General features: G+C 33.9%; 1 protein-coding gene across 1 annotated transcript; it reads right to left on the bottom strand.

The window, feature by feature from the left end:
* LOC105168446 (glucose-6-phosphate 1-dehydrogenase, chloroplastic) lies at positions 1,493 to 6,327 on the bottom strand. Its single transcript, XM_011088535.2, has 10 exons — positions 5,901 to 6,327; positions 4,732 to 4,961; positions 4,470 to 4,564; positions 4,252 to 4,366; positions 3,508 to 3,713; positions 3,245 to 3,394; positions 3,041 to 3,161; positions 2,727 to 2,956; positions 2,424 to 2,624; positions 1,493 to 1,996 (listed from the first exon to the last, which is right to left on the bottom strand). The coding sequence occupies exons 1-10, from the start codon at positions 6,091 to 6,093 to the stop codon at positions 1,747 to 1,749; spliced, it is 1,791 nt and encodes a 596-aa protein (XP_011086837.1). The 5' UTR covers positions 6,094 to 6,327; the 3' UTR covers positions 1,493 to 1,746.

Raw genomic sequence — 13,393 nt, 5'->3', positions numbered from 1 at the left:
CATACTCATACATATATATATAAATATATATAAAAAAGACATAATTTGACAATGAACAGTAATTTTTGTCTTTCATTAAACAACATCAAACATATGATACTTATTTTATCTTATCTTCAAAAATAAATTCAAACATCCACACTATCTTTAATACATACTTATTTATCTTTATTTTTCTCTCTCTATTTCCACAAAACACACCAAAATAAGTTAAAAATAAAACCAAACATAGTGATTGCGTCCAAATCATTTGATTGTTCCCCAAATAACACAGTGAAAAGCACTTGATACCATTGTGGTCTATACCGTATGTCCCCTACATGGTCCCTCCAATTGCCTTAGCAGATCGCTCCATACCCATAATTGGATATCCTTCAAAAACCACCTGCACCATAGCAAAAAACAGAACAAGTAAAAACAAACAAGTATGATAAATATATGATATCAAAAAGTGAGACAGAAGATCCCTGCCAACAACTATGTCTAATACTTTTATAAGCAATGTCAAAATATTAGATATAATTAAAAATTATGACAAATATTTTGATTACACGCAAAATTACCACGAATTTTGATTAACCTCTTTCAAAATATAAGTTTTCACATAAATTTTATTTAATAATGATAGATAGTATCCATTTGTTATTATTTTCAAACTGTAATGATTATAGTGTAAGAAATAATTTATTTTTATAATAGTAATAAAAAAATATAATAAAATTTGTAATAGAAATTTCAATCCACTGTAAGTAACTGGGCAATTTTTGAAGGTTAGGTTTTGTGCAACGACAGGCTAATGTGACAGTTGATGCATTAGCCACAAAATATTGTGTATACAGTTATCACTAAAGATAATTAATGACGCATTTATTATAACTTCCTAACGACAATAAACAATTATCACTCTATGCATTATGACTAACTTGTTATTATTAATATTTCACTAATTATCCACACTGACAACTTTATACATAATTTTTTTTACTAATTTTATTAGTGGCAAGTTTAAATTGCCACTTAATATCTATTTTTAATGACAAATTTAAAATTGATAGCATGTTATTTTATCATTAATATTAAATTATGTGGTAGTAATTTATTATTGATTCTTGCTAATGACAATTTTTACAATCTATTAAAATTATGAAACTTAGTATTATGAAAAAATAAATCTTGTCATTTATTACACATAATTAGTGATAATATTAAAGCTATTACTTTTTTTGTTTCTTTTATCACTAATATTCTCTATTTAACTTCTCTTTCAACACAAACCTCAACTCAATGTGAAATAGTTCCTTAACATCTACTCTAATATTACATCTTACATTCAGATCATACATACATGCAACCACACACCCATCCCAAGTTCCTTCCACCTTGTAATATGAAGGTTACATTTAAGTTCACTAGATTTCATTCTAAATCTATGGTCTGATCAAACCCAATCAATCACACACGATGAGCAAACTTCTCTGTCTTCGAATATGGGCTTCCTTTGGAAAAGCAATAAATGACAAACACTATGTTCGTTCTGAGGATGTCTGCTACCTGGAATTGTCCAAATGGTGTTATAAAAATTGTTCACATCAAAGTGAAAACAGTAGTAGATAATTCTGATGCTCAAGAAAGAATCAGCATCCAATCCAGGACCTAAATCTGAATTTTATAAAATCGACTCTCCTTTAAATCTAGAATATTGAAGCCAAGAACTCCTCAGTATGAGATAGAAAGAAAAACGAGATTTCATTCATCAACGCCTATATCACCCCATTTAACGTTGTATCTGGCTGCAAGGTAATGGGCGCCGACCGGCCCTCGACTTCCATAAGGATAATATTCTGGGGTTATCTTCTTCTCTTCGAGCTCCTTCAATACGGGCGTGAAGAGCGACCAAGCAGCGTCTAATTCATCACTCCGGATGAACAGTCTCCTTTCACCTTCAACGGCATCTAGGAGAAGCCTCTCATATGCATCAGGTATCTCCTTGGAGTATCTGGAAAACACGAGAAGCATTCATTAACTCTGGCGAAGAATTCAATATTTAAGGTGTCAATGGAGAACAGAATGATCTGTAATTGCAGTTTTCCAACCATACATGCATTTCAGATTTTATTATTTTTTCGTTACAATCGCAAGTTGGAAGTAAAGGAGATAAACCACTGTTCGTTTAGCATAAAACTAGTCCTTTTCAAATTCATTATAATACATGCACTGATGCATGCTTCCCCAGTTCTCATAATTAACAGGTTCTTTTGAATGGGTGCAGAAAAATCCTAGTGTCAAAGAAAAAGCTCTGGGAAGTTTAATAGTTGATGTAAATTGTACCAAAGTAGATCACTTGATTCAAAAGTCTCAGCGGTCATTTCCATGAAAAATCAGATTAAAGTGCAGGTGCTGAAATGAATATTAATAGACAATACCGTGCTTTATATAGTAGATTAAGATTACTCCGGTCCAATCTCATTCCCAGGCCTGGGACTTTGTTATTGATCTTCAGATAAATAGCTTCATCGGGTTGTACACGGATTACGAGCTCATTTGTCGCTCGGTCGAGATCAGTACCAAAGTTCCGATTGTATAAATTGCCAGGAACGTGCCTAAACTGTACCCGTATTTCAGCCCTGAGACCCGTAATGTATACGAAAAAGAAGTTCAGAATATGTCAAGTTTTGGGAAGATAATGCAAGGATACTGAATCATCTTATATACCAATTTTCGCTAACCTCCTATTATGTAAAGCTTTCCCAGCCTTCATTAGAAAGGGCACCCCGTCCCATCTTGCATTATCTATGAAAAGTGCTGCGGCAGCAAAAGTTGGTGTTAAACTGTCTTTAGGCACAGTTTTGTCATCTGTATACCCGGGGTAAGAGACGCCTCCTTTCGTGTGACTCTTGTATTGCCCGATGACCACATCGTCAATACGTATAGGCTTCATGGATCGCAAAACTTTAACCTGTTGTCAATCAAGAATTGTCACAATGCTCCAGGAAAATACATGATCATGTATATTTTTAAGCTTGACGGAGAGGAGAGAAACCTTTTCATTTCTGATATCTTCAGCATCCAAACTAACGGGTGTTTCCATGGCAAAGAGGGCTAGTATTTGGAGCAGATGGTTTTGCATTATGTCTCTGATTATTCCGTAATGATCGAAGTAACTGGCAGGACAGAGAAACGATTACTAAGCAAAAACTTGGGTGCTGTATAATGAATTCTTTAACAAATTGACAAGATGAATTACCCTCCTCTTCCTTCAGTACCAAAGTCCTCCGAGAATATCAGTTGAACATTTCTTATGTACTGCCTTGACCACAAGGGCTCAAAAATAAGGTTGGAAAAGCGAAGGACGGAAAGGTTCTCCACTAGCTCCTTTCCAAGATAATGATCTATCCTGTATTAGGAGGAGCGTTGTAAAGCAAATCATAGGGTTAAATAATCCCTTGAACCATTTACGTGATCGACTTAAGGAAGTAAACACAATCACGCCCAACCAAAATAACTTACCTGAAAATTTGATCCTCCTCTAAGTATTGCTTGAGAGCTCTAGTTAAAGCAGCTGAGGATTCAGAATCCCGACCAAAGGGTTTCTCAACGATGACCCTAGTCCAACCATTAGCAGCAGAAGCAGAGAGGCTGGCACATTTTACAGCATCTACAAATATGTTTGGCGGGATCGATAAGTAAAAAAGTCGATTTGCAACCCTTCCAGCCTACAGAAAAACCAAGCACATAAGAATATTAATAACAATGATAGGTTTTCCACCCTCCACAAGATAAGCAGAATTTATAGCCCATTGGAGACTTCCACAATATAATGTAAAGAAATTTCTCAATAAATTTGAGTCTCATGAAATGCTAATAAAATTCTGCGGGCATTACTTCCATAAGGATAAACTTATACAGTGTTACTAGCTGAGTATTCGGTTGAATTCCTCGTAATATCTAGGTGCAAGTTGAAAGGTTAATGCTTATTCATCCAATTATTAATCATTTGCAACTCAAACTAATGAGAAGTTGCAAATTTAAAAGTAAGGATATTCAGGTTTCAGCAAATACGGAAGGGGAAAGTAAAGAGGAAAAAACCAAATTTGTTGCACATAGGATCATCTAAAGCAATATGCAAGAAAGATTTACCAGAACTCGCAACAAAGTTTGGCTCCAACAAGCGAAAATGAGTAGGAATGGTATAAAACCTCAATAAGCAAATAAATATTAGAACAAATTGATACTGTCTTCACTCCTTAGTACCTCATGCTCCTTAAGTTTTTTATCAAGCTCCACAAAGTTTTGCTGGGAATCATATTGACCAGAGTGGTAGAAACATCTCTTAAGGAATTGTTCCATCTTTTCGCTGCAATTTTCCCTGAATAAAACATGAAATCACAAGAATCGTCACCCAAGGGAACTCACTACTCAGACCAGTGTAATAAAGACATAAGAAGGTAGTCATTAAAAACAAGAATCACCTCTTGTCAATTCGGCAAGTAAGCGTCTTGCTAACAATATTTCTTAATTCTGCATCAGTCATCTTGCTACGGGCATACCCAAAGATAGTGAAGTGCTGAAACCAATACAAAAAAAGCAAATTATCGCTCCATTTTGATGGAAGTAAATCATTGTACATCTTATTGAGGAAAAATTTCACATCTAAATCCTCCAATACAGCATTCATTTCAGACAATCAGTGCAACTAAAAGTGAAGAAGTATAGCATGGATGCAAAGCAGACCTCAGGAAGGCAATCCTCATAGTAAAGTGCAAAAAGAGCCGGAAATATTTTCTTCTTGGCGAGGTCCCCAGAGGCCCCTACAACGGTAATACTGACAGTGGATTTGTCGGCATTTGTATCGAAATTCATCAGCTGTTTGTGTTCCTCTGGAGGGGTAACTGACAATAATCCCTCTTTTAATTTACTCGGAGGAGCCTCATCAGTTGCAACCCTTTTAGTCGCCAAAGCACCTAAAGAATTTAAGCAGCTCTTTAGATATAACAACATGAATGTCATGTACCATGATATAAATAACACAGCACAAATGCGAACACAAATTTAAGGATGGCAATGCCAAGATAGAGTCACTAAATAAAACCTTGAAAAGGAAAATACAACAAAAGAGAAAAGACATCATTTCCATAGAATCTATTGACATCAGAACGAGGAAAGGATAAACGCAATCAAGTTCAAGAATTCTGCCCCTTTTTTATTGTGTACCAAACAGAAGGACTATGTAGGACTGAAAAGCAAATCAAAGTTCTCAATACTTGATTGAAATCGATCAATAAAGGTTTCTTTGAACTCGTTTCCTTAAATTTACAAACCAAACTCGCACATAACATTTTATTCAATAAGCTTTCAAGCTTGGTTTGAACTTGTTTCAATTCGTTTTAAGAATAAGAATACAAACTGAAACTATCAAACTACTCAAGCTCGAATCATTATTGATTCAATTAAAGCACGTTTGACCTCGATTCAATAAATAATCAAACCAAGCTCAAACACTGTTTCCTGAGCTCAATAATAATTCAAACAAACATAAAAATATTGTGTTCGGTTCCAGTTGATTTATTTACAGTCATAGCGCTATTAATTGAATGCTGGAATTTCACAGAAGTCTGTAATAAAAGATCTACCCCTTCCCCTTTTCCGGGTTCTGACAATTTAAAGAGACCAAAATATCTTAAACCACAACTTCAGCAAATCAGCACCAAAAACAAAAAACAAAAAAAAAAAAAAAAATCATCAAGTCCAAAAACATATACGAAGAGATAACGAATTCACCAAAATCATAAAACATAAGAACAACAAAAAGTCAAGATTTTGCACTAGTTTATCCAAAACAATTAGACAATAAATTCAAAAAAAGAAACAAGTAAACAAATTCAAGGAAAACAAAACCGAACCATCTTGCATGAGAATCACATTGGATGAAGGGCTGCACTTGGATTGCCAAGAAACACTCTTTGACCCCAATCTTTTCTGAGATACCACTGGAAATGGAATATTTCTCTGAGGCTGATGAAACCCAAAAGAGGAAGAGCTGGAATAAACTGATGATGAAGAACAACAATGCTTCGATGAAGAGAGAGTAGCCATAATCTCAACTTGGATTCCCAAAAATTTGATGTCAAAAACAAGATTGGTTTTTTGTATGCGCTTTTCTATGATTGACCAGCAACAGCAATTAAAATTTATATATGATACTGAAATACTATTAGAAACGGGGAAAGAAACTTCGGAGATGTCGAGGGGGTAGACTCTTGAGATCTCCGAAAGGCTGCTCTTTTCTGTATACTGTTGTTAGGTGTGTGGGTTTGCCATTTCGAATACGAAGAGTGGCTGCTGAGGATATATATATATATATATATATATATATATAATATATGACATGACTACTTAATATTATAATTCTCTTCATTTTTTACGCTTTTTGGTTAATGCTTAATCTAATTACTGGCTGAGTTGTTTGTGCCTAACCCCGCCCCCCGCCCCCCGCCCCTCTCTCTCTCGAAGAAACCAAAATTTGTCTAGTTGACATATTGAAATTTTCATATTTAGGTTTATTTTTAAGAGAGATTAAATCCACATTTCTTGAGTCAAATTTGATTATACAAATATTTTATATTTTACAAATTTATAATTACAAACTTCAAATTGCACAGTAAGTTGGGGCACAACTGACACAGGACTGATCTAGAATCAATCCCATATCTAAGACTGACTTGACTCAATTTGGGGCTATCGGATGAGGTAGTGGGCTAACCCCCCTAGCCCTTTATTTTTTGTTAATGCTTGATATGAAAATTATCTTGTATTCCCCTAATTTAATTATATGTTAGTAGATTTTTTAAACTATTCAAAATCTTTTATTATTCTACTTTTAAATTTTCAGTAGATTAGTTCAATAATGCTTTTATATTTATTTTTCTTAAAGATTATTCTAAGGCTTCAAATTATTATCTAAGCTTATTACTTATTACAAGCTTCTTATTTAAATTAGGGCAAAAGACAATTTTCGTCCCACAGCTATAGGCCATTTTCGTTTTAGTCCCGTAAGTTTTTAGGGTTTCAATTTGATCCCGTAAAACTGAAAAATTCACAATTTCAGTCCAAATTTGGCCGGAAAATTTTGTGGCTCGCCGGAAAAAGTCACATACGATGCATATGACTTTTAAAATTGGGGGCTCGATTCTGATTGGCTGGAGAAGCTGATGTGGCGCATATGTGGCGCATACTTGGAAATTAAAAAAAAAAACTGATGGGAAATCAAAGTTGTGAAACCCCCGCCATTCGCCGCCACCTTCTCTCTTCAATTCCCCGCTGTTACTTGAAATTTCTAGCCACCACATATACCATTCAATTACCCATAGTAAGGAGAACAAAACCCCTCAACCAATTTTGCGATCCGACCACGACAGCGACTGAGCTTTGAAATTGACCGCCGCGGATTATTCTCGTCGATTCGCCGGCAACAGGACGACCCACGATTGCAGATTGGTACCATTGGATTCGTCTCCTCACTGCGGTTCTAATGGGACCAGTCTCATCCATTTTCATCAACTAGGTGCAAAGATCCATCGTTTTGAAGATCTCAGTCGTCGTCCGCCGCGACTGCACCTTCTGCCGGCGTTTTCTCCTTCGTCTGAACAAACCACCGGCTAGAAAGACCATCGTTGAACGCCTCTCGTTCTGGCGAATCTTTTGAGACCAGTCCCATCAATTTTGATCACCTCTGTGCAAAGATCCGACAAAAGCCGTCCTCCGCCTTTGCCATTCTTTTGAGATGAGTCAATTTTTTTTTTTAATTTCCACGTATGCGCCACATATGTGCCACATCAACTTCTCCAGCCAATCAGGATCGAATCCCCAATTTTAAAAGTCACATGCGATTTTCCGGCGACCTACAAATTTTTCCGGCCAAATTTGGACTGAAATTGCGAATTTTTCAATTTTACGGGACTAAATTGAAACCCTAGAAACTTACGGGACTAAAACGAAAATGGCCTATAGTTGTGGGACGAAGCCTTTTGCCCTTTAAATTATTACTTAAGTTCCTTATGTAATTTTTATTAATGTAGGTAATCAAAAAGTCAAGTTGGTTGTTTTGTAAATTTACTGTTAATGATCTTATTTGATATAATATTAAATATAATGAATATAATTTATTATTTGATCATATTTTTTATATTATATTATATCTTATTATTGTGTTCATTGGTAGAGCACATAGACTAGCTAAACCAATAAAATTGGGTAGCGTATTTGATGGCAAGCATGAAACTAATTTTTGAGGGTTGATTTGAAATATTTCAAATTTGAGAACCCTCAAGAATTGACATTAAGGAGTTCTGTATAGACTTGAACCAAGTGATGCACTCATGTGATGAGTGTGAAGTTTCATTGAAAACAGATGTATGAGTCTATGCATTATAGTGGGTGCTTGATTGTCAAGTTCACCGAATTGGCTTGTAGGAGTTGTCGTATGGAAGCTCGTGTGGCATGATCAGTATAATTGAAACTCTTTAGTTGCAATTGTATGGAAATTAGTCTTCCAACTTGAGGAACTACAGTAGCCTTGTGTATGGGGCGGCTATATCTTGGTCCTGACTGATTTAACTGCGTTATTATGTGGTTGCCAAAAGTTCTGCACCAATATTGTCAGAACATATATGGAGGTTGGTGCATTCCAAGAAGAAATTCATTGCCAGATGATGGCAATCTCCTATGTTCTCTGGGTTGTATTCATCTCTAAACGTCACTGACCACAACTGTTAATCAAATAGAAAAATAGTTTTTCATGGTGTTAATCAGAAACATAGTCAAGAGTTGACATCAAAGTCAAGTATGGGAAACAATTTAGAATTTCATGCCGTAGATGACTTGATGGAAAGATCGTATCTGTACGATATGCATAGTTAAAGGTTCACACCAATTTACTATTCTTCAGTCCCATGGACACAACTAAAAGGTCATCCATGGTAGCGGGTACTTTAGAATTAATGAGTTAATCAAGAGCAATAAAGTAAACATGATTCAATTACTTTAGAGTAAGTTAGTTGCCGAATTAAATTGTACATGTAATATAAATTCAAGTCAAGTTAAGGTCCGCTTATAAGGTCACACAAAACAGTAAAGATATTGTGGAAAATTAATTTTCGATGGAACTAATTATTGAATTAATTTCGAAAGAAAGAGAGAGGATTGATTTAAAGGAGTTTAATTAATTATTTGAATAATTTGGATTATTCAGTTAAGGTCCTAATATGATAGGATACTCAAAGTGTTAATTAATTAAATTAACTAAATATTTAAAAATTTGAGATTTATTAATTAGATTAATTAATCTTAGGTCCAAGAATTATATAAATATTGGATATAGACTTGAAATCAATTGATTGGATCAATCAATCAATAATCCAAAGCTAGAGTATTTTCAGTTCAAATTTTTGTTAAGCCTCAACATACCCTCAAGGGACGGTAAGAACCTATCATATATTAAAGCCCCTTGATTAGAGGCATGCATCTTCATGGGTATAGCTCACCTACCCTTGAAGCAAACAGTTCCCTCTATATATAGAGAAAGTGGTTGGCTATTTGCAAGTTGCTTAGAACAAAAAAAAAAAAAAAAAAAAAAGGTGTGTGTATCTTTATTTCTCTCCTTCACTCTCCTATCTCTCTTTTTCCTTAAAGAGTTATATCTCTTTCATTCTTTTCTGAAGAGTTTGAAATTTATTAAGGTCTTCTTAAAAAATATAGAACACTTTCTACTTCATAAAAGTGTTGTTCTACTCTCGTTCTCTTGAGTTGCATGCAAGGTTTAAAGAGACACAAATTTGTGTTTTGTGAAAACTTGCTAGAGAGATCATAACTTTGCTTTTGTATAAAAAAGCAAGAAATCATTGTTGGAAGAGAAATTTTAAAGTCTCACAAAAGTACTTACACTTTGACTTGTATCAACTAGTTGGTGTATAAGTGCACGAATAACTCGATTGGCGTGAAATATGATCTTATTTTAATATTTTATTTATGACTTTCGTTGTTCATTATATGTCCCGTGCGTATGCCGATACCTTCAATTTTAACTACTTTCTCTTAGTTATAAATTTATTATTGTAATCTTTTGTTTGATTCAATGTATTATTTATTTATTTTATTAGATAATTATAAGTACAACTAATTTCTCAAAAGAATACTTCTATTTTATTAAATTTAATATAAAAACTCACATATGAAACGTAAAAATAATAATAAAAAAAATTGACATTACATATTAAAGAACATATGTAATTATTGAGAGAAAAGAGAGATCCTGATAAAAAAAAATCACAAAACTAAGACTCATATTTATAGGCAAAAAAGATGAAGGTAATTTGAAAAAAAAAAAAAAAAACAATCGGCTGCTCTTTGAGACGATGGGTTAGTTGATCTCTTTTGTTTTTTTATTTATTCTTTCAATGGTTTATGGTCTGGGCTCAGCCCAAATCAACTTTAAAAAATGTGACCATGTGACACACGCACATGAAAATATTAATAATTTTATTTTCATTATTATTATTTTTTTTTGGAATTTACTTTTAGAATTATTTTATGCTTTTATAAAAGGTCCAAACAATTAATAGAATTTTTTTGGGAAAATATATTTTTCTTTAGCTGCTCTTGTAAACATCTGAGTAGAGAAAGACATTCTCATAAGATTGCAACTTTCGGTTCAAGAGTTATACTTTCTGAAAAGATGTCAAAAAGGATCCATATTTAGATATCTCAAGTGCCACAATTTTTTAATTCTCTAATAAGTTTTTAGCTTTATATTGATTATAAATTTGCAAGTTGCGAGGCTTTAAAATGATAGTTTATTAAGCCTCGGGTGGTTAATTGAATACAAAAGAATTTGCATTAACCTACCAACAACCATATATATATATATATATATAGGGGGCGAATTTCACTTTAAGAAAAAGAAAAAAAAGTAAAATCATGCACTAAAAATCATATTTCCCAACATACACAATTCACAATTATATATAATAATTCAGCATCTAAGTACAAAATATCACTCATCCTAAAATTAAATAAACCCCATCCTCTCAATCTTCAACCTCTATTATGTATATGATGTACTAAATTTGCTTCAAGCAACCTTTGCTTGTTGACTCTTGCAATGAAAGCTTCCACTCTTTTGTTTAACTCATCTCTAGACATATAAACCTCCTCCTTTTTCCCCTTAGTTTTTCCCTTCTTGATCACTATCACACCTTCACTTTTGCATACTCTCATTTCCCTTTTCTTTTCTTCATGATGCATGCTACTCTTGCACACTCTCATTTCCTTTTTCTTGTCCTCATTGCACATTCTCTCTTCAACATTCCCATGCTTTTTCTTTTCAATATTTAGGGTTTGCATGGATCTGTCCGACTTAATTACCTTACGGTAGCTGGTGTGAGTTCTTGCGACGTACTCGTCATAGATATCTGAAGCTGGAGACGAACACAAAGGTCGTTTTAGTTTTGACTCTCCTATGAGGATAAAAACGATGAGATTTCCCACGACGAAGAAGAATTTGGCATTGAATAGAAAGAAAATATCGTCCGAAAAAGAAGATAAAGAGTACTTCACGAACGGGGACCAGAAATTGTACGAAACGAACGCGCAAGTGATGAGAGACGTAAGCGAATAGAGAACGAAACCATAAAGAAACTTAGCCCTCTCGTAGTTTTTCATGGCTTGATGAATCTTTCCTTCTTTGATTGAACTACACTCCTCCATTGATGAATTTATGAGAAGAAAAGTGGCAAGTATATGTATATAGTGTTGAAGGAAACTGAATAATTCTTGGGAATTTACATATGTTTAGAAATATTCTCTCATATGAAAATCCCACAAGAAGAGCAATAGAATGGAATGGAAGGGATGTTTATATAGTGGGATGTGGAAAAAGAAGGATATTTTGGTGGGATTCTACACATACTTTCTTATTGTAAAAAAAGTTGATCAAAAGACTTGTGTGCTTTTTGATAAAGCATTCAAATAATACTAAAAGGCAAATGGGCCATTGGGGATGTACATATATTTCATGTATCAATTTAGGTGCTCCGGTTTTGCACTTGTGTTTCTTGATTTCAACTATTCAGCATATGGTTTTGAACTTTCATCCCCCTTTCTTTTGTTGACAAATTAAGGAAGGTACATTCCACAAGTGACTACATGCATGCAACAGTTTTAACTAAGTAAAAGATGTGAAAATATTAACCAGTATCGCCGTTGTTGTTATTTTGGTTATGTAATTATAAGTGTTTGGTATTTTGATTTTTTAAAAAATGAAACTTGTGATTTGATCTAGTATATTCGCAAATTTCAGGATTTGAGGACAAATTTTGGAGGAAATTTAAAAATTGGCTGGAAAATCACAATGTGGATCTCAAATTTAAGACGCACATTGATTTGCACGCGTCAGCTTCAACCAAATTTAGAATTTTTCAAAAAAAATTGTGTTTTTTTTTATAAAATAAAAATATTGAACAATTATAATTATAGGATCAAAATTGTAATAAATCCGATAGTATATGTTATTCACAGCTATCTTAATTTTGTTCTTTATAATAGATGAGTTCAAAATTACTTCTTCCTGAAAATAAAAATAAAATATACATTTAAAAAAGAATCCCATAAAGTAGTGATTGCCTAGTCAGTCTAAATGTGCTATAACATTCATGTGTTACATATAGCTATAGGTGTCGTACGAATGGATGATAGAAATGTATTTTTTTTATTAAAAAATATTATTAAATTAATTTTAATTATAATTTAAAAATATAACAACATACAGTTTACGTGTGGAACATTCTCAAAATTAAAAATGGATTTGATGCTTGTGATTTTAGTACAGATTCAGAGTTTTTGGATCTTGATATCAAATTTGCGCTACTTGAGTGAAAGCTCTTGAGAAGGATAATGTGCAAAACAAAATGTTCGCACTCCGATGCTTAAATTAGTCACGAATTTAAGAATAGATAATTGTATATAAATTATAACGAAAAATTATGATAAAAGTAAGAATTTCGTATGCAAGAGCATAAATTAGAATAGCAGAAAGCAGTAAGAGAGGTTCTCCAGTGTGGAAGGGGCTGTCTGTTGAGGAGTACCTCCCCTATTTATAGAGTGAAAGTCCTTTTGTATCAGGAGTTTCGGGGAGGGGGGTCCGCGTGCCTGGCTAGGAAAGCGGGATTCAGGAGGGGATAAGGTCGCACATTATCCGTTCCTTAGGCAGCAAGTTTTCGAGTGAAAGGGGGACTCCTACTTAGTGAAGACTCCTACCTGGTGGGGAGTCTTTTTAGACTAAAGAGTCTAACCCCTTGAGGACACATTCCTTCCTTCCGACTGACTTTGAATGGAACAGTAG

The sequence above is a fragment of the Sesamum indicum genome, linkage group LG8 (assembly GCF_000512975.1).
Source record: "Sesamum indicum cultivar Zhongzhi No. 13 linkage group LG8, S_indicum_v1.0, whole genome shotgun sequence".
Classification (NCBI taxonomy): Eukaryota; Viridiplantae; Streptophyta; class Magnoliopsida; order Lamiales; family Pedaliaceae; genus Sesamum; species Sesamum indicum.
Note: the sequence above shows the minus strand (reverse complement) of the source record. Positions and strands in the feature narration are given on the sequence as shown.

Excerpts from the sequence above, each read along its gene's own strand:
- LOC105168446 (XM_011088535.2), bottom strand. The coding sequence starts at position 6,093 with ATGGCTACTCTCTCTTCATCGAAGCATTGTTGTTCTTCATCATCAGTT. Across the intron at positions 4,962-5,900 it reads TGTGATTCTCATGCAAGATG|GTGCTTTGGCGACTAAAAGG; the intron begins GTTCGGTTTTGT and ends TAAATTCTTTAG. Across the intron at positions 2,625-2,726 it reads AAAGCTTTACATAATAGGAG|GGCTGAAATACGGGTACAGT; the intron begins GTTAGCGAAAAT and ends TACGGGTCTCAG.